At 44.3% G+C, this 22,334-nt stretch overlaps 1 protein-coding gene across 1 annotated transcript in view; it reads right to left on the minus strand.

The window, feature by feature from the left end:
* Positions 1-7,010: 7,010 nt before the first annotated feature.
* LOC124545598 (transient receptor potential channel pyrexia-like) overlaps positions 7,011-22,334 on the minus strand; it is a 148,966-nt gene continuing 133,642 nt past the window's right edge. Inside the window, exon 14 of the mRNA XM_047124546.1 lies at positions 7,011-9,096. Within this exon, the coding sequence (XP_046980502.1) occupies positions 8,803-9,096 (294 nt within the window). The 3' untranslated portion in view covers positions 7,011-8,802. The remainder of the gene's footprint in view (positions 9,097-22,334) is intronic.

Consider the following 22,334-nt stretch of genomic DNA (forward strand, 5'->3'; position numbering starts at 1 on the left):
TTCATAAAAATTGGGTGGTTTATTCAAGAGAATGAGCTTCACAATGTGAGCAGGTCAGTAACGCGTTTATCCACATTTACAGCAGCAGCAGGGCCACATTTTCAACAAGTCCCTGGCAGATTTTTGGATAGAAACAGATGCCTATGCACGTACAGGCTGTGCAATCACGTAAGTCATGGGTCGGTGGTTTGTGGGCACTGAACTCGCATCCGATAGAGTCAGAGACGTGTCGCATCAGATTGACATCAGGCGAATTTGGTGGACAAGACGAGCATGGGTTCTCTATCGCCCTCCTCAAACTACTGTTGCACGACTGTGGCCTATTGAAACCGACAGTTATCCTGCTGGAAGGAGCGATCTCCGTTGGGAAAGACATGAAGCATGAAGGAATTCAGGTGGTCCGAAACAATGTTCTCGTAGTCCACAGCTGTCATGGTGTGTTACTACCATGCATCATAGCAAAAACTGCCCCTCACGGACGGAGTCCGCGCGATGCATGTTTTAAGCTGCTGTAGCCTGGGTAAAGGCATACCCGGACACTACCTTCGCTCTGGTGTAAAAAGAGATGTGATTCACCCGACCAGGTGTACAATGTCCAGTTTCGATGATGTCTTAACCACTGCTACCACAATTAACTATGCTGTTGTCTCAGCATTGGTGGTGGTAAATTCCTATGGAACCAAACTGTTGAGGTCATCGATCCCTAGGCTTACACACTACTTAATCTAACTAAAACTGACTTGCGCTAAGGACAACACACACATCCATGCCCGAGGGAGGACTCGAACCTCTGAGGGGGAAGCCGCACGAACCGTTTACAAGACGCCTCAGACCGTGCGGCTACCCCGCGTGGCACTCAGCATGACAACTCGTAGGAGTCATGGGGCTGCAGAACCCGTTGTACGACGATGTGCGCCAACGGTGTACTCTGAAACCCTTTTTCCTGCACCAGCATTGCACTGAGTCGTCATATCCGTTATAGATCGCTGCTAATTCTGCTTTACAGTGTGGGATAGCCTCCGACCTCCACGTTATGCGACAGGGCGTGGATGTTCAACACTCTCTTCTCGACTCGTGGTTTAACTGTCCTTCAACCTCTTTCCATAGATTCTCGCGACAGTTGCACACCAACAGCCGAACAGCTTGCCGTTTCCAAGATCCTCGCTCTCAGGTAGTGGGCCACAACAACCTGTACTTTGTCAATTTTCCTTTTTGCCGCCCATATCGTCACCAGAAGAGTCTCAGTTCGTTTCTCTTCCACTTTGCAGTACGGTACTGGAACATACACTTTGTTCCAACACATGAAATACCTCGAATAATACGATGTGTTGACGCATGGGCAGTATGGATTCAGGAAATATTGCTCTTATGAAACAAAACTGGTTCCATATTCACAGCCGGCAGGGTGGCCGAGCGGTTCTAGGCGCTACAAAATTGGTTCAAATGGCTCTGAGCACTATGGGACTTAACTTCTAAGGTCATCAGTCCCCTAGAACTTAGAACTACTTAAACCTAACTAACCTAAGGACATCGCACACATCCATGCCCGAGGCAGGATTCGAACCTGCGACCGTAGCGGTCGCGCGGTTCCAGACTGTAGCGCCTAGAACCGCTCGACCACTGCGGCCGGCCTAGGCGCTACAGTTTGGAACCGCGCGACCGCTACGGTCGCAGGTTCGAATCCTGCCTAGGGCATGGATGTTTGTCATGTCCTTAGGTTAGTTAGGTTTAAGTAGTTCTAAGTTCTAGGGGACTGGTGACCTCAGAAGTTAAGTCCCATAGTGCTCAGAACCTTCTGAACCATATTCACACGAAGTAATAAGTACTATCGACAGAGGAAGTTGATTCCATGTTTCTAGATTCTCAGAAGGCTTTCGACTCCCTTCCTTACAATCGGCTTCTAGTTAGATTGCATATCTATGGAATATCGTCTTAGTTGTGGCAGTGGATTCGTGATTTCCTGTCAGAAAAGTCACAGTTCGTAGTAACACGGAAAGTCATCGAGTAAAACAGAAGTGATACCCGCCGTTCCCCGAGGAAGTGTTATAGGCCCTCTGCTGTTTCTAATCTATTTACACATTAGGAGACAATGCGAGCAGACTTTCCCTCTTAGGCTGTTTGCAGATGATGCTGCCGGTTAGCGTGTAGTAAAACAAATTGCAAAATATCTTCGTGGTGTGAAAAGCACCACTTGGCCCTAAACAATAAACAGTATGAGATCCCCACTCGAGTACTACAAACATTCCTTACATCTCACTCAAACAATAAATCATACAAATTTAACCTAACTATGGCATTTTATTTGTCAAATGCACTCAAGATTCTTGTGTAAAGAAAAATAGTTTTTTTCCAATAGTTGTGCTTTCACATATTTCTATTGAAATCATAAATAAAGTTGTAATATATGTAGTTTACTATACTAATCATTCTAATTGCAGAATAGAGTAGTACAACAATGCAGTAATTGTATATTAAAATAGTATGTTTGTTCATTTTACTGCCACATAACTAAATTATAGTAAGAGTTTTTCCATGCGTATGTAAGAAGTTTGTTATAAGTGAATTTTTAGGATTCTTCATTGAATTTTTTATCAGTATTTCGATATAGGTGATATCTGCCTCTGTTCTTACTCCTACGATCATTTTCTCCCTATGTGGAGGGTGCAGATTCAAACGATATTCTTCTCTATACAGCTTCTATTGCAGCATTTCCTCTTAAAAGATGACCTCGCTTTTCATTTCCCCACCAATTATCTGCTCGCCAAGAGTTCCTAGCACCAGTCTTTTTCGCTTAGGGTGTTCGTATTCCGTAGGAGGTAAGTTGCCTTCGATGGCACGTACATGTTATATACGGACATGTCGCTGACTGAGAACACAACAATAGGACATCTGTTTATCTTCCTCTTTACTGTATAATTTGTCACCATCTTGTCTAGTGTGCCCTCATCTCCTTGCCTAACGTTGTGGCCTAACATAATTTGAGACTTTCTTTTGGTGCCATTAATCATTTTTCAATCGTGATGCAGAGTGCTTTGCGGATTAACACATTTCTTTGGGGTGTATGATACAAGCGTTGTGCCCTTTGTGAAAGCAAACGTTGGTGTGTAATTACGAATCTTCCTGGTCTGCAATAGTTCTGGTGGGATGGAAGGTTTGTTTTTTCGTACAGTTCCAATCATTGTGATACTTTGAAAGTCTCCTTGGGTTTGCTGCCGGATCCTGAAATCAACTGGATTCAATATATCGGCATTCCATCTTCCACCATCTTCAGAAGAACAATGTTGCTGTTGCTGCTGCTGCTGAGTCCCGCTGAAAACTGATACCAAATCGTCATCCTATATCGGTCTTCATATCGTGCACGGCGCATGCGCCGTCCATCACAGTTGCTGCCCTCCAAGTCTGGGCAGATGGCGCCGTACTTAAAAAACGCCGGCGGCACGATATTTCGCACTCAGAGACTATTTCCAAACACTCTGAGTGGCCGCACTGAAGAACAATTAATTTTGATGCGGGATAGTATCAGGCTAGGCGTAGCGTCTTTGATTAATTATCAAAAGTCCTCGGTCCCGGTTCGAAACCCACCGCCACTTAAATTTTGATTAATAATCAGGATTGGCGCCCGAAGACTTCCTTCATAAGAAATCAAAGAGGACGGAGGAGCGGGCAGAGCTTTAGGGTACTCTCTTGTTCTTCGGGTGGGAAATTGCTCCTAAAGACGGAAGAATTAGCAATGATCAACGGCATGAGGATGCAGAAGGCAATGGAAACCACTGCATTAAACACTCATGACGTAAATCCACTGGAAAAGTGCCCTGCAACTGAAAAATTGTCATGAAGATCTCTCCATTGCAAAAGATTATGGAATAGTCCCCCATTCGAATCTCCGGGAGGGGACTGCCAAGGTGGAGGTGGCCATGCGAAAAAGATTGAATAACCAAAGAAAGGATAACGTTCTACGAGTCGTGGCGTGCATCGTCAGCAGCTTGAACGTGGTAGGGAAGCTAGAAAGTCTGAAAAGGGAAATACAAAGGCTCAATCGAGATATAGTGAAGTGAAATGGAAAGAAGACTAGGATTTCTGGTCAAATGAGTAAAGGGTAATGTCAACAGCAGCAGAAAATTGTGTAATGGGAGTAGAATTCGTTATGAATAGTAAGATACGGCAGCGAGTGTGTTACTGTGAACAGTTCAGTGATAGGGTTGTTCTTATCAGAATCGACAGCAAACCAACACCGACGACGATAATTCAGGTATACATGCCGACGTCGCAAGCTGAAGATGAAGAGATAGAGAAAGCACATTACGTTTAGAGAGACGAAAATCTAATAGTCATGGGGGACTGGAATGCAGTTGTAGGGGAAGGAGCAGAAGCAAAGGTTACAGGAGAGTATGAGCCTGGGACAAAGAATGAAAGAGGAGAAAGACTAATTGAGTTCTGTAATAAATTTCAGCTAGTAATAGCTGTTCATGAATCACAAGAGGAGAAGATATAGTTGGAAAAGGCCGGGAGATACGGGAAGATTTCAGTTAGATTGCATCATGTTCAGACAGGGTCTCCGAAATCAGATACTGGATTGTAAGGCTTATCCAGGAGCAGATATAGTCTCCGATCACAATGTAGTAATGTTGAAGACAAGGCTGAAGTTTAAGAGACTGACGTTTTCAAAACACGTGACGTCACGCCGCGGCGTGGGAGCGCGCGGACACGGAATTTAGCGGCAGTCAGTAGCGATCCAGTGGGTGTGTTGGACCTTCCATCCAACTACGGACCCCCTTGAAGATGTCTCCCGCAGTCGGTGACGAAACGTTGGGAATCGACACAGAATTCATCAACCGACCACGGCATAACAGCCCGGATAATTATAATGGACTTATTTCCGGCCGTGAAAGTCTACATTTTAGTAACTTTGGTCAGTGGCTTCGTGGGTTCTGCGCCACACTCTAATTCCACCATCAGCTCTTACCAGCTGGAGTCGGACTCATTTGACCAGGTGACGGTTTCCCAGTCAAGTAGGGTCCAACCGACATGGCTACGAGCTCAGGAGAGGCGCTGCAGGAGATGCCGTGCTGTTAGCAAAGCCATTCGCGTCGGTGGTCTGTTGTCATAGCCCGGTAACGTCACATTTTGCCGCACTGTCCAAACGGATAGTTCGTCGTACGTCCCGCATTGATTTTTGCGGTTATTTCAAGCAGTGTTGCTTATCTGTTAGCACTGACAATTCTACGCAAACGCCGCTGTTCTCGGTCGTTAAAAGAAGGCCATCGGCCACTGTGTTGTCCGTGGTGAGAGGTAATGCCCCAAATCTGGTATTCTTGGCACACTTTTGACACTGCGGATCTCGGAATATTAAATTCCCTAACGATTTCCGAAATGGAATGTCCCATGCGTCTAGGTCCAACTACCATTCCGAGTTCAAGATCTGTTAATTTCCGTCGAGCGGTCACAACCATGTTCGAAACCTTTTCACACCAATCACCTGAGTACGAATGACAGTTTTGCCAATGCACTGCCCTTTTTATACTTAGTGTTCGAGGTACTGCTGCCATCTGTATATGTGCATATCGGTATCCCATGACTTTTGTCGACTTCGTACTTCGAGACTACTTCATCACCGTCACATGTGTTCAGCAGTGTGTTTCATCATCTTGCAAAAGGAACAAACCATTAAAAAATAAGTGAATTTTGAAGACAGAAAACAAGTGACTGGGTAGAAGCGAGTCATTTTACAAACTGATCCGGTTCCTTCAAGAAACAATGGTCCCCCACCCTTCCTCCCTTTCCACAGAAAGAGACAATTCCTTGTTCAAAACAGCAATGACTTCACTTTTTTAAAACCTCCGAACTACACAAATACACATTCCATTGTTGACAAAATGAATACTGTCAGATGTTTCTGTGAAAACAATGGTTAAAATACGTAGAGTCTAAAAAGACTCGAATAACTTAAGAAGTTCTGCTATTTCAGTGGAGTTCAAATCAGGGTAGCTATTCAAACTTGGGGAAAAAGTTCCCTGAGAATTCCAAGTGTGAGGAGGAAAATAGAGTCAGGAAACGCCTGACAAATTAATGGAGAGCGGGAAAGGGGGTGAGACAACGTACTACAATAATGACTTTTCTTTCAGCTAATCTATGTACCTGCCATAATCGTTCGTTTAACCGCACATTTTAAACACCGATAATTTATCTGGAATAATAATCATATAATTATCACACTTTGAGACATTACGCTTTTTAATATTTGTGTTTTATAGAATTCAATAGAAACCCATTTCAATGTTAGGTTAAAGACACAGCATTCCCTGAGATTTTATGAAATACCTGAAACTCTCTGAGATTTCCCTGATTTTTCTAGGTAAAATGTAATTCCCTGAGAATTCCATGTTTCCCAGAAGCATTGCCGCCCTACCAACAAAAACTCTAAAATAATTTTTTTCTGTCGGAATATACGTCAATAAAGGACAAAGTAAGACAATGAAGGAAATTTATTAAAACAAAATATTTACAAGATGATAGACTATGAAGGATCCTTGTGGGTTAAAATAGACCTGAACACCTTACAAAGGTTAAAGTTAGTCGATTCAACTAAATACCTGGAGATTACAAATACGAACAACGTAAATTTGAACCATCTCATAGAAAATATGGGTAGGGCGAACGAAAAGTTAGCACCTACGCTACGCTTGTCCGTCCTCTTCTAGAGTATTGCTGGGTAGTATGTTGTCCTACCGTATTGGATTGACGGTCGACATCGAAAACGTTCAAAGAAGAGTTACTCTTTTCGTATTACGAAAAGGGGGAGAGAGTGTCACTGATATGATACGCGAGTTGGGGTGGCAGTTATTCAAACAAATACTCTTTCGTCGAGATCTTTTCACTAAATTTCAGCCACCAGCTTTCTCCTCCGAATGCTAAAACATTTTGTTGACTGCCGCCAACAGAGGAAAAAATGGACATTGTAATAATGTAAAAGAACTCATAGCTCGCACGGAAAGAAGACTTGGAGATGTAGATTTACTTTCCTTACCACATCACGTGCTAGCAACGCCATCAGGCGAGACTCGGTCTTGGGGTGGACGAGGGTCTAATACGTAGCATTAGTTTCCCTTACTAAGATTACTTCATGACGTTGAATTTTTTCCGTAAAGATACGTGAAATGGGAGTTTCACTAACACAAAAACTGTGAATCAATTTTCTCACTAACCAGGCATTCTTTCAGTGAACCCATATAGTATAGCTGGTGTTTTTATGTTCCTTTGTTTGTTTTTATTTCATTTGTTTTATCTGTACCACTTACATCGTGGCTGTCACTAAATACAAAGTATTTTTACCATAAGTGACGTATGTATGGACGATTGGATCTGCCCTTGGTTTGCTCTGAGACATCAGAAAAGAGCGCTACACGTGTGAGCAAAAGAAAAGTGGGTTACAGTTCGCAAATGGTGCAAGGAGGATGAGGTGTTGCATTACCACAGGCAAAGGCGTCTTGGAAAAGGCCAACCAGATAAATTCTTTAGAAGGTATTCACTGGTTGAAAGGAAAAAGCTGGAACTGGAAATTCTGTCCCAAATCCTTGCAATAGAGAACCACCCTACACCAGTCCGGGTGCCCTAGAATCTGGCTGAAGAGACATCAGCTGTGTAGTGGGCCGAGATTCCAAACAGCTCGCCTTGTCCACTCGGACAGTGAATAAAAAACGTGGAGCTGGGGCACTGCAGGTGACAGTCACCCGCGAGTTTCATTAGTACGAGCTTCTATAAGCGTGTATAATAGTTTACCACATTTAACAATAAGTACATTATTAGTGCCTCAACTGGGAAAATATAGTGCCTGTATTAGATATCAGTTGGTTCATTCATAACCTCTGTATTAGAATCTTCAAATAATATTCATATCTGGGAAATGTTTCTAGATCAACTACGGATTCGATCGTTTCGTGAGATCAGAAGCGTCCGCAGTGCTTTCATCGGGGTCTGGGATAGCCCAGATGGCAGTGCGGAAATTTCGGCGAGTGGCGCTCTCGGAATTAAGAGAAGTCGAAATAGCAGATCCTCTGGAAACTAAAGAGGTATGGGTATTTCACCCTGTAAGAACTTCATCCAGCAAAAGCAAAAGTGAAGCTGTGGGCTCCTGTGTGGCAGATAATTCGAATTTGTAGGGAAGTTTTACAAGATGGCAAATTCCATGAAGAGTGAAAGATTATTTGTGCCATTATAATAAACCTACTGGCGACTCTTTCAGTGACGTCGCAGATAACACGCCGCTCTGTGAGGGGCCTGCAGACCGCAGGCTACAGACACTGTAATTGTGCCAGGAGTTCGTAGTGATGGTTGACAAGATTCAAAATGGGACAAGGCCATTGGGCTGGCATGACCTCCCAGTTACTGTCGCTGTGGAGTCATCAGTCACAGCAAGTAGGCCCACATTGTGGTACTGGACACTAGTAGAGGTAGTTGAGCTGGATGGAGCCCATAGTCGCTGCTGTCCTGGAACACCCTGCCGCAGTAGGTGGACTCACAGCGTGACACCTTCAGACTGGAGTCTTCGGATGACAGTGGCAGTAGTTGACCTGGATGTAGTCCATAGTTGCTGTCGTCCTAGAGTTCCCTGCCACGGTAGATGAGCCCACATTGGGACTCCTACAGACAGGAACATTTGGACGCTGGTAGCAGTAGTTGAGCCGGATGGAGCCTATAGTCGATGTCGTCCTGGAACCCCCTTTGGCGGTAGGTGAGCCCACAGTGAGACACCTACAGGCCGGAGCCTTCAGACGTCAGTGCCGGCAGTTGATCGAGACGGAGCCCCTAGTCACTGTCGTCGTGGAGTCCCCTGCGCCGCATTTCCTGCATGGTGGTCACGGCCTGCCTGAGGAGGCGCGCCAGGTCGCGCTGAGCCTGCACCACGGACTGGACGGAGCGCTCGCAGGCGGCCACCTTGTCCACCACCTGCTGGTTCGCGTCGCCGGCCTCGTGCACTTCCGTGACCAGCGCAGCAGCTGCGCGCAGCACGTCGCGACTGGCGCGGTAGCTGGAGAACCACTCCGTCGTCTCGGCGTCCAGCAGGAACTTCACCTCGCGACTCGCTGGAAACGCGTGCACCTGCAAGCACACAAAGTGATCACGGTATACGAAGGGTGATCGAAAAGTAACGGGAATTTTTTCTTAAGGAATATTTATTTATTCGTCAACATTAACTTTACCCATTTCAAGATCATCTCCTCAGATACAATACACTTGTGCCAACGCTTTTTCCAATTTTGGAAGCGCTTCTGGAGCTTACTTTTCGTTGTGCTGTTCAGCTCCTTTAGCGATTCTGTATTTATCTCATCAGTGTTGGAAAAACGAGGCCCTTTCATTGCTCTCTTCAGCCTCGGTAATCGAAAGAAATCGCAGGAGGGCACGTCCAGCGAATACGAGGGCTGAGGCAACATTGCAGTTTTGTTTTTTGTCAAAAAGCTACGAACAGCAATGCAGGTGTGAGCAGGAGCATCCCCGTCGTGCAATTTCTACGAGTCGTTTTGCCACAATTCTGGTCGTTTTCTTCTGATTGCTTCACGCAGACGGCGCATAACTTCTAGGTAGTATTCCTTATTCTACCGTACGACCACAAGGAAGGTACTCACAATGCACTGTCCTTCCGTAATCAAGGGAAATAATGAAAAGAAGCTTCATATGTGATCGAACTTTTCAAATTCTTTTCGGTCTTGGCTCTTCAGGCAATTTCTATTGGGGCGATTGGGTTTTGGTTTCGACTGCATACCCGTTTACCCACGTTTCGCCACCTAGTATAACCTTCTTCAGAAGCTCTCGATCTTTGTCGACATTTCTCTGCCTCGTGATGACTGGGTGTTGTGTGATGTCCTTAGGTTAGTTAGGTTTAAGTAGTTTTAAGTTCTAGGGGACTGATGACCATAGATGTTAAGTCCCATAGTGCTCAGAGCCATTTGAACCATTTGAACCTTTGTCGACATGATTCACCAATTCCTGATGGACGTCTACGTTTACGCCACGTCGTATTTGGTCGAGATTTAACAATTTCGGAACAAACTTTGCCGTTACACGTTTGATGCCCAAAATATCCGAAAAAATGCTTGACCTGAGTCAAAGGATAAGTCGATAACATCAGCAACGTCTCTGATGGTGGTTCGGCGATGTTCCAGAACCATTTTCTTTACTGCTTCCACTTTGTCGTCAGTAACTAGTGTGCTAGGGCGTCCAGGGCGATCGTCGTCTTCAGTGATTTCTCGACCTTCTTTGAAACGTTTATACCACTCGTAAAATATTGTCTTACTCGTAGTAGATTCGCCAAAAGTCACAGTCAACATTTCGATTGCAGCGCTGCTCTTCGTTCCATTTTTCAAGGCCGACCGGTGTGACCGAGCGGTTATAGGCGCTTCGGTCTGGAACCACGCGACCGCTACGGTCGCAGGTTCGAATCCTGCCTCGTGCATGGATGTGTGTGATGTCCTTAGGTTAGTTAGGTTTAAGTAGTTCTAAGTTGTAGGGGACTGATGACCTCAGATGTTAAGTCCCATAGTGCTCAGAGCCATTTGAACAATTTTTCAAGCAACATGTAATGCAAATTCTTTGACCCATCCTTTTCGAAAATAAAAACTGGCCAAGCACTCGAAAACGTATATAACCTTTTTGACTGTCAACAATAAAAAACTGAAACGCACGTCAGGGATATGTGTACCAACAACATAAAAAATTGAAAATCGGATATATAAAGTCCGCGAAATTAAAAAGTTGCCGTTACTTTTTGATCACATCTTATATGCTAGCTGATGTCATAGCTCCATTTATAGCAGCCATTCAGAACTTCCCAGTTCGAGTGCAGAAATGGCAAAGGAAAAAGAGATGCTATAAGTTGTTTCAGCATGATTGGAGTAAGAATCATATAACCGAACAAGAAAGTGTTTACTTGTTTTATCGACTGGAGAAGGCATTCGATAGCGTCATCTAGAGAACACTGCTGAGAATTTTAATCCTGTTGGTATAGGCTGGGAAAAGAGAACGTTAATAAAGGAGACGTACACAAAGCAGAACGTGATAGAGAAGGAATGAGCAGAGAAAAAGAGACGAGCATTCGAAGAAATGTAAAGCAATGGTGCCCACTGTCGTCGGAACAAATTTTGGCTGGGACATATATTGCGGGGGAATTGTCTGCAACAAAGGATTATAGAGGGAAAAATGGAACCAAGGAGAAGAAATAGGAAGAGACCTGGAATGATGGACAAGATTAGAAATGAACAAACGTATATACAGATGAAGCTCAGATCAGGACACGATGTAGAGCTTCCAACTGATACATGTTATGAGATATATAATTATAAGTCAATTATTATCCACAAAGTAGTTATAAAATTTTATTGTAATCAAATAGGAAGCTTTCAAGAACACTATTTTGCGACATAGTCTCCTTGCGTTTCAACACACTTGGTCCATCGTTGTACAAGCTTCCTGATGCCCTCATACAAGAAGGTTCTCGGTTGAGCTGCGAGCCAGGAATGCACCGCTTCTTTCACTGCTTCGTCCAAGGCAAATCGATGGCACGTTAATGCCTGTTGATAGAAGGGGCAAGATCGAGACTATATCGAGGATGATCCAGTACTTTAAATTTTTCTGGAGTGTTTCAGCAGTGTGGGCAGCAGTACGCGAACGGGCATTGTCGTGCAACAACACAACACCTTTTGAAAGCAATCCTCAGCATTTGCTTCGAATTGCAGGCTTTAGCCTGGCAGTAAGCATCTCACTATAACGTACACTGTTTATTGTCGTGCCCTTTCCCCATAATGTTCCAGTACTGGACCTTGTACGTCCCAAAAAACCGTAAGCATCAGTCTTCCTGCGGACGGTTGGGTCTTGAACTTTTTCTTGCACAGCGAATTTGGATGTTTCCATTCTATACTCTGCCGTTTACTCTCCGGCTCGTAATGATGGATCCATGTTTCGTCACCAGTAACGATCCTGTCTGAGAAGTTGTCCCCTTCGTTAGCGACCCAAATGTTTTTTGCAGATGTCCAAGCGCGTTGTTTATGCAACTGTGTGAGTTGTTTTGGGACCAATCTTGCACAAACTTTATGAAACGCAAGTCTGCTGTGGATGATTTCATAGGCAGAACCGTTACTAATTTGCAGACGATATGCCACTTCGTCAATAGTTAATCGTCTGTCTAAGAGAATTATTCCACGTGAACGCTCAATGGTTTCTTCATTTGTGGCGGTAAATGGTCGTCCGGCTCGATCATCGTGCGTAACACTTGTGCGACCATTTAGGAATTTTTCAGTCCATTAGTAGGCACTCCGTTGTGGCAAAACATTGTTCCCGTACTGTACCGAAAGTCTTCGATTAATTTCGGCCCCTGATACGCCTTCAGACCACAAAAAACGAATCACTGAACGTTGCTATGCTTTGGTGAAGTAGACGGCGGAACAGCCATGATTAACAGCACGGCAGCGATAACGAAACTAACCTACAAGCTTGAAAACTGCAAAGACATAACAACAAATAAACAAAGCATGCGTCATCAACGTAAAACGGCAGTGCTACCAAAATAAACAAAAATATAAATAAATTAGGGATAATAATTGACTTATGCTCGTACACTAAAGAAGAAGACGAATCTTAACGAAAGATCACTCAGTACCTAAACACTAGAAAATCGCAAAGGTCACACCTCTTCAGAAGAAAGGAAATATCTGAATGTGCATCTACATACATACGCAGAAAGTCACCGCATGGTGCATGACGGAGGGTACCTTCTATCACTACTAGTTATTTTCTTTCCTGCCCCACTGGCAAATAGACAGAGGGAAAAAGAGTGTCTACACGCCTCTGTACGAACCCTAATCTCTCTTATCTTTTCTATGCATGAAATATACGTTGTTAGCAGTAGATTCATTCTGCAGTCATTCGCAAATGGCGGTCCTCTAAATTATCACAGCACGAATATCCTCTCCATTCCAGGGATTCCCATTTGAGTTCGCGAAGCACTTCTGCAACACTCGCTGTTACTTACCGGCAATAAATCTAGCAGTCGGCCTCTGAATTGCTTCGATGTCTTCCTTGAGTTGGATCAGGTGGGATTCCCAGAAACTCGAGCAGCACGAAAGAATGGTTCGCAGTAGTGTTCTATACGCGGTCTCCATTTCTGGTGAACCACCCTTTCCTAAAATTCTCCAAGTGAACAGAAGTTGGCATTTCGCCTCCCCTGATAGCGTCCTTACGTTCTCGTTCGACTTCATATCTCTCTGAAAAGTTACGCCTAAATATTTAGTCGACACGTCGGTGCCAAGCTGCACACTACTAAGGCTGTATTCGAATATTACGAGATTGTTTTTCCTCCTCTTCTGCACTACCTTGCATTTTTCTACATGTAGAGCTATCTGCAATTCATCGTACAAACTAGAAATTTTGTCTACGCCATTTTGTATCCTCCGTCAGTCTCGCGTCGACGAGAGCTTCCCGGACACCACAGCATCATCAGCAAACAGCCACAGTCTGCTGCTAAAACCGTCCGTCAAATCATTTATGTATGCAGAGACTAAGAGTGGTCCTACCGCACTTTCCTGGCGCACTCGTGACGATATCCTTGTCTCTGATGAACACTCGCCATTCAGGACAAAGTACTGGGTTCTATTACTTGAAAAGTCTTCAAGACACTCAGATATCTGGGAACCTATTCCGTATGCTCGTACTGTTGTTAACACTCTGGAGTGGGACACCGTGTCAAACGCTTTCCTGAAGTCTAGGAATATGGAATCTGCGTGTTTTCCTTCGTCCATAGTTCACAGGATGTGATGCGATTTTCGGACAAACAGTGCTTTCTAAATCCGTGCCGATTTGTCGACAGAAGTTTTTCCGTCTCGGGGAAATTTACTATATTCTAACTTAGGATATGTTCTAGAACTCTGCAGCAAACTGATGTCTGTAATTTGGCAGGTCAGTTGCTTTACCCTTCTTATATACAGGAGTTACCTGCGTTTTTATTTTTGCCAATTGTTTGTGACCTTGCGCTGGGCGACAGCTTCGCGGTAAACGCAAAAAGTAAGTAAGGGACCAGTGAAGTAGAGTACTCTCGATAAAACCGGATTGGGAATCGAACCGGGCCTTGTGACGTATTCGTTTTCAATTCTTTCAGTTTCTTCTCTATTCCAGCGATGCCTATTATTATGTCTGTGCGACTGTGAATCGACGGTGCGTCTGTGCGAGCCTTCAACGCGAATGGTTTCTTGAACGCAAAATTTAAAACTTCATCTTCCCTTTTGCTATCTTCTATTGCCAAAACAGAATGGTCAACGAGTGACTGGATAGAATTTTCGACCCGCGTAGCAAATTTACGTAGGACCAGAATTATCTCGGTTTCTGGGCAAGATCTTTTGCTGAGGCATGACTGTGCTAGTTGTACGCTTCGTGCATCCATTTTTTACTGACTTTTACCTGTCGTCACTCGCTTGTTATTTTTTTTGAACCGAGAGTTCTACTCCACATTTTTCGTCCTTAATCCACTTACTCAACACACACTCCTCCAGAACACGGTTTACAATCCGTTCAAACTTGGCCCATAATTCCTCTACGTTCATCAAACTGGAATTAAATAGTACCCATTCATCGTCTAGGTAGGCTTCAGAAAACATCTTACACGCAAAACACAATTTACTATTTATTCATAGGAAGTAATGAGTACTGTCGACAGGCGATGTCAATTTGATTACATATTTCTAGATTTTCAGCAGGCTTTTGACACTGCTCCTAACAAGCGACCTACGGAGTATCGTATCTGTTGTGTAATAGGATTCGTCATTTCCTGTCAGAAAGGTCACGCCTCGTAGCAACTAACGGGAAGTCATCAAGCAAAACACAAGTAATATCATTGGACCCGAAAGAAGTATTATGTGTCCTTTGCTATTCTTAATCTGTATGAACCATTAAGGAAACAATCTGAGCAGCCCTCTTATATTGTTTGCAAATTTATCGTCTAGTAAGATCCTCAAAAGATCAAAACGAATTACAAAATGATTTAGACAATCTACAGGGTGAGCACAAAGTCTTGCCCTGATTATACAAATTTATAACAGAATAACCGTTTGACATAATTACATTTGATATCGTTACAGAGGTTAGTGATACTAGTTGTTGTAACCAATAGATGGCGCTAGTGCTCCACAACACCGACGCGGTCTGTTAGGTCACGCTAATTGCTGGCGAAATGGCGTCGAAGCAGGAGAAAGCACAATGTGTGCTTTGGTTTCAAGAAACGAAATCGCCCATCGCGTACATTTCGGGCTTCTTATGGACGTAGCCCTCATGAAGTTAAGTCAATAAAGCGATGGTATGCAAAGTTTAACGAAACAGGCAGCGTTGAAGATCGTGCTCTAAGTGGCAGGCCTCGTGTGAGTGATGCAACTGTTGATCGTGTTCGGCAATCGTCTCAACGGAGTCCGTCTAAATCAACTCTTCAAGCATCACGTGAACTTCAAATACCGCAAGCATGTGTGGTGAAGATTTTTCATGAAAGGCTTAGGTTGCATGTTTACAAAATGCAAATCGTGCAGGTCTTCCAACCGAATGATTTGCTGACGCGTGCTGAATTTGCAACTGAGATTCTCAACAGGATTGATGGCGCCAACGATTACTTAAATAGCATATGCTTTACCGATGAATCCACCTTTCATGTCAGTGGAATGGTAAATAGGCATAATGACTGTGTATGGGGGTTCAGAGTTTCCACATGCTACTGTTCAGTTACAGCGAGATAGCGAAAAAGTGAATGTTTGGGGCGGCATCATGCATAACAAGGTTTTGGACCGTTTTTCTTCGTGGAGAAATCCATTACCGCTAACATTTACTTACACGTTTTGCAACAGTTCATTGCCCCACAGTTAGGAGAATACTTTTCCAGCAAATGGAGTATCCCTCCTCCCCCTCCCCCCCCCCCCCTCTCCCACTGGGCTTTGATAGTGCGGATCAGTGGATTGGAAGGAACGGACATCACGCCCCTTCACCTGGCGGGAACTGGAGTACCGCCTCGACATTCTCCGAGCTACCTAGAGAGCACACGTTGAGATTTACTAACGTAAGTGGTCTTAAAAAATAAAAAAAACTAGTAACACTAATCTATGTAACGGCATCAAATGCAAATTATTATGTATAACGGTTATCCTTTAATAAATTGTTATAATCAGGGCAAGACTTTGTGCTCACCCCATAGTTTTATAATGCGAAAGATGGCATCTGGCCCTGCCGATAAAAAGCTTGAAGTCACCTACATGAAGCGAAGAAAGCATCCGTTATACGATGGATCACACTGACTTAAAGGTTGTCGATTCAACTAAATTCCTTGGGATTACAACAACGAACACGTTAAATTGCAACCATTGCGTAGAAAATGTTGTTGGGAAGACAACAGTTAGAAGGCCCACTAGGTTAACGAAGCTACTTCCTTCACTACGCATGTCCGTTCTTTACTAAAGTATTATGGGCGGTATGGTATTATTACCAGGTTAAAAGAAATACGTTTTTCGTTGTAGCGAGATATTTTTAAGAAATTTCAATGATCAGCTATCTCCTTCGAATGCTAAACTATTTTGTTGTCTCACACCTCCGTAGAGAGAAAAGACCAACGTAATAAAAGATAGAGATTCCGGAACTCTTACGGAAGAATTTAAGGGTACATTTTTCCTACGTGGTATTCGAGAGTGGAACAGTCGAGAAATAGTTTGAAGATAGTCCTGTGAACCTATTAGCAATCACTTAAGATGACTTGCAGAGTAGTCATGTAGACGCAGGTGTAGATGTAGATCATAAACTATTACGCAAGAGCTAATCACAGTAGAAGGTGAACAGTGCAGCTCACAATTGCGATTGAAGGATTAACATATTCTTTTCACTCAACATTAGGATGTTCATCATGGAGTTTCTTTTTAATGGATGTATGTTTGCGTTTCAGTCGAGCATCCTGAAAACGGTGCTAACTGTATCAGCCAATTTCGTAAACGCAGTAGGATGTTTCCACTACCATGTATTGAAAAAAAAATTGCCATAGTGTATTATCAAGTTCATTATCATGGCCTGATTCTGTGAAATGCCAAAGATCAATACTGACATGGCCACTGGATTCTCCAGTACCTCGGTACAGTCTTGCACATGGTCGAACAGTAGCGCCGATCTGTGACCTGGCCTCTAGCGTCGTCAGCATGACGACCTGCACAAAAGTAACAACGTGTTCAGCAGTCCGCCTCGGTAGCTGCGAGTTCCTGCGGCACATTCCCAAATGAAGAGGCCCCGGTTCGATTCCTAGCTGCGTCAATTATTTTGTCCATTCGGGGACCGGGTGTTGTGTTGTCCTTACTTTCGTATCGTCGTAACTGACATTCCACGACTGAGATGGCTTAACGAGACTGCGAGTAGCTTATCGATGATGGGGCACGATTCATGAAGTACGAGGTGCATTCAAGTTCTAAGACCTCCGATTTTTTTTCTAATTAACTACTCACCCGAAATCGATGAAACTGGCGTTACTTCTCGACGTAATCGCCCTGCTGACGTACACATTTTTCACAACGCTGATGTCATGATTCCATGGCAGCGGCGAAGGCTTCTTTAGGAGTCTGTTTTGACCACTGGAAAATCACTGAGGCAATAGCAGCACGGCTGGTAATGTGTGGCCACGGAGAGTGTCTTTCATTGTTGGAAAAAGCCAAAAGTCACTAGGAGCCAGGTCAGGTGAGTAGGGAGCATGAGGAATCACTTCAAAGTTGTTATCACGAAGAAACTGTTGCGTAACGTTAGTTCGATGTGCGGGTGCATTGTCTTGGTGAAACAGCACACGCACAGCCCTTCCCGGACGCTTTTTTTGCGGTGCAGGAAGGAATTTGTTCTTCAAAACATTTTCGTAGGATGCACCTATTACCGTAGTGCCCTTTGGAACGCAATGGGTAAGGATTACGCCCTCGCTGTCCCAGAACATGGACACCATCATTTTTTCAGCACTGGCGGTTACCCGAAATTTTTTTGGTGGCAGTGAATCTGTGTGCTTCCATTGAGCTGACTGGCGCTTTGTTTCTGGATTGAAAAATGGCATCCACGTCCCATCCATTGTCACAACAGACGAAAAGAAAGTCCCATTCATGATGTCGTTGCGCGTCAACATTGCTTGGCAACATGCCACACGGGCAGCCATGTGGTCGTCCGTCAGCATTCGTGGCACCCACCTGGATGACACTTTCCGCATTTTCAGGTCGTCATGCAGGATTGTGTGCACAGAACCCACAGAAATGCCAACGCTGGAGGCGATCTGTTCAACAGTCATTCGGCGATCCCCCAAAACAATTCTCTCCACTTTCTCGATCATGTCGTCAGACCGGCTTGTGCGAGCCCAAGGTTGTTTGGTTTGTTGTCACATGATGTTCTGCCTTCATTAAACTGTCACACTTTCGACACATCTATAACTCCATCACCACATGTCTCCTTCAACTGTCGATGAATTTCAATTGGTTTCACACCACGCAAATTCAGAAAACGAATGATTGCACGCCGGTCCAGTAAGGAAAACGTCGCCATTTTAAGTATTTAAAACAGTTCTCATTCTCGCCGCTGGCGGTAAAATTCCATCTGCCGTACGGTGCTGCCATCTCTGGGACGTATTGACAATGAACGCGGCCTCATTTTAAAACAATGCGCATGTTTCTATCTCTTTCCAGTCCGGAGAAAAAAAATCGGTGGCCTTAGAACTTGAATGCACCTCGTACGTGGCTGGAGTAAGAGCGAGGTGGTGCAGGCATTGGCTATCTCAGAACGACGAACTGTGATGTTGCAGGTTTGATTCGCCACTTAAGAATGGAGGTAAGATTAGGTTTTAACGTCCCGTCAATGATAAGGCCCTGCTCCTGTTTATAGTCTACATAAATGATTTACCAGGGACATTGGAGAATCCTTCAAAAACTGTAATATTTGTCGATGACACAAGTATATTGATGAAAGGCGCAAACACATCCGTACCAGACTCAACCAGGAGAATAATGGACCAGACTTCCAGCTGGTTTGGAGTCAACGTTTAAATCGTCTAACTTGGAACAACTCATATTGTGCAATTCCAAGCGAAGAAAAATGGCTTACAGGTGACATAAGCAGAGGTCAATGGTCATACAGTGGATGAGGCTCTATGTCTGAAATTCAAACATGGTATCGGAAATCCACAAATATTTAGACGCAAAGTAAGATACGAGGGGTGTTCAATAAGTAATGCAATACATTTTTTCTGAAAGCAGGTTGGTTTATTCAGGATTTCAATACAGTACAGAGTCCGTTAGAAAAATGTATACACAATTTAAGGAACTAAAAGTATTTTACATGTAATAATTGATCACACATGTTGTACAACCTTCAGTTTTACACATGGTTATTTTAAATGTTCAAGAAGTTCATCGTTGGCGGCTATACACATAACAGAAAGACGGGCGGTCGCCGCAACTATGTCAGTCAATGTTACAGTGGAGATCGCAGCACATGTTGCTGTAATCTCCTGGAGAAGTTCCTCAAATGGTTCGAATGGCTCTGAGCACTATGCGACCCAACTTCTGAGGTCATCAGTCGCCTAGAACTTAGGACTAATTAAGCCTAACCAACCTAAGGACATCACACACATCCATGCCCGAGGCAGGATTCGAACCTGCGACCGTAGCGGTCGCTCGGCTCCAGACTGTAGCACCTACAACCGCACGGCCACTACAGCCGGCAGAAGTTCCTCCAGCGCGCGTGGCTTACGTCGATAGACGTTACCTTTCACAGTTCCCCACAAGTAAAACGCCATAGGTTAGATCTGGCGGCCTTGGAAGGAACTCAATGGGCCCTCTTCGTCCAATCCAATGTCCCAGAAAATTGTCATCCAGGAAAGCTCGTACGGCTAGGTGTTAGTGTGGTGGAGCCCCGTTCTGTTGGCAGAAGACCTTTCATCAGCTCCGTAAAGCGCATGTATACCTGGCAAAACTGATGTGCGTAACATTCTCAGGTACACTTCTCCAGTGAGAGTAGCATCAAAGAAAGCCGTACGGAGTAGCCGGAGTCTAGCCACGGTTCGCGTGGCACCCCCCCGTCGGAGGTTCGAGTCCTCCCTCGGGCATGGCTGTAAGTTAGATTAAGTACTGTGTAAGCCGAGGGACCGATGACCTCAGCAGTTTGATCCCACAGTCCTTACCACAAATTTGCAAATGAAAGAAAAAGGGTAGTACTAAGCCCCTACATGATAGACCACACCACACATGCACCCCTGGTAGATTGACCGCTTTACCTACATAAACATGCGGCTTTTATGGTGCCCAGTATATACTGTAATGCCGATTCACGGTTCCATTAAGTTTCAATTCTGCCTCGTTACTCGACACTACCTTCGTGGCAAATTGTTCGTCATCAGTCACCATTTGCTGATACCATTCGCAAAATTGCATTCGGTGATTAGGATCGTCATCATTAATCGCGTGCAGCAATCGTGGAATGTAAACTTTCTGCTTTGCAGCTTTCAGAATTATTCTTCTTTTTTTTGTGGTTTTAGGGCGCACAACTACAGTGGTCATTAGCGCCCAACAGAATTCTTCGTACACTTGTACTGCTAACCCCCACTTCACGTGCACATTGCGTAGCAGACTTCTGTAAGAATCAACAAACGTTTCCAACACGAGAGCCGACGAATCAGGACTTGTAGATGTACGCTATCTCCCCGACCATTCTTTGTGAATATCACAAATCGTTCCATGTAATTCAAACTTGTCAATGATGCGTTCAGTTGTTGGGCAGGTTGGTGGTTCTGTTTCAAACTCCCACCTCCACTGAGGTTGCACTGCAACTGCATTGTGAAACTTGAAAAACCACTTGGCAATAAATTTTCTTTGCTCGAATGTCAAGCGTGCTGCAGCCATCTTCCTTTCTCAATACCGATATGAAAGTACTAACATCTGTTGAGCCAAAGACCGTACTACAACACACTCGTAACTCAAATCGAACGACAATATTGATATCTCGATAGAGTCTGACAAAGAATGTACACGTTTTTCTGGCGGACTCTGTATATTATTCCCCACTCTTTGGGCTACAAAATGCTATTCTTGAACATCATCTCCGTTCAATATGACGGTCTTACGCCACCTTACTGGGAGGGCTTGCATACCCTCACGGTACACCCTATTATTCGATGTTGGAGACAACACCGTGCTGCATCGATAACATCCCCATCATCCGCGTACAGCTTCCCATGGGGTCCATCCTTATTGGTCCAAACAGATGGAAGTTGGAAGCTGGGAGTTCTGGACAGTAGGGTGGATGAGGAAGATCAGTCCAATGAAGTTCTGTGAGCTCCTCTCAACTGCGCAAACAAATGTGACGCTTTGCGTTGCCATAGAGAAGTTTGTTTACGTTTTTATGGTGACGAACACGCTGAAAGTCGTTTCTTCAGTTTCCTAGCGGTAGCAGAATACACCACAGTTGATCGTTGCGCCATGAGGAAGGACTTCTTCTTCTTCTTCTTCTTCTTCTTCTAGTGTTCAGCCCTGAGGTTGGTTTGCAGCAGAGCGCCATTCCTCTCTTCTGTTTTAAGGGAATAGTGTAATAGATCATACCACAGTATCATGATGATCTGCTCGTTCTCGTAAAGGTTGGGCAAGTACTGAGGACAAACCAAGAAGTGGAAGGCCATCAACTGCAACAGACTACACCTGTCAGATTCTTGTTAATGACATTTTGAGAGAGGATCGACGAAAAACATGCAAGGAAATTGGATGTGAGATCAGAATGTCTGTCACCTCAGTCTACGGAATCATAATTGAAAACTTAAAGAAGAGAAAGGTTGCTGCCACATGGGTTCCGCAAGATCTAAGTGAAGGACAGAAAGGAGGTCGCAAAATAATCACAGAAGAATAGCTTCAACGTTATCGAGCAGAAAGAGAACGATTTCTGGAAAGGATGGTTGATCTTGATGAAACGTAGATACGAGATTATGAGCAAGAAGTGAAGTCTCAGTAGCCACAACGGAGAAGTTTCGGCTCTCCACATTCGAAAAAATTCCACCGCCAGCAATCAAAGGTGAAAATGATGACGATCTTTGTGTATGACGTGAATGGAATAATAGCTACAAATAGCGTGTTCCAAGGGAAGTCTGCAACAGGCGCGTACTATAAGGCGTTTGTTCAACATATTTTGCGCCCAATTCGTCAAAGAAGGCCTAACATGTTGTCTTCAGATTGCACGATAATGCAAGACCACATGTTGTTCTGCCAGGGAGAGAAATGCTCGACAACACACGGATACGGCCCAACCCGCCATACAGTCCTAATAGGAGCTCACTA

Source organism: Schistocerca americana, chromosome 8 (genome assembly GCF_021461395.2).
Source record: "Schistocerca americana isolate TAMUIC-IGC-003095 chromosome 8, iqSchAmer2.1, whole genome shotgun sequence".
NCBI lineage: Eukaryota > Metazoa > Arthropoda > Insecta > Orthoptera > Acrididae > Schistocerca > Schistocerca americana.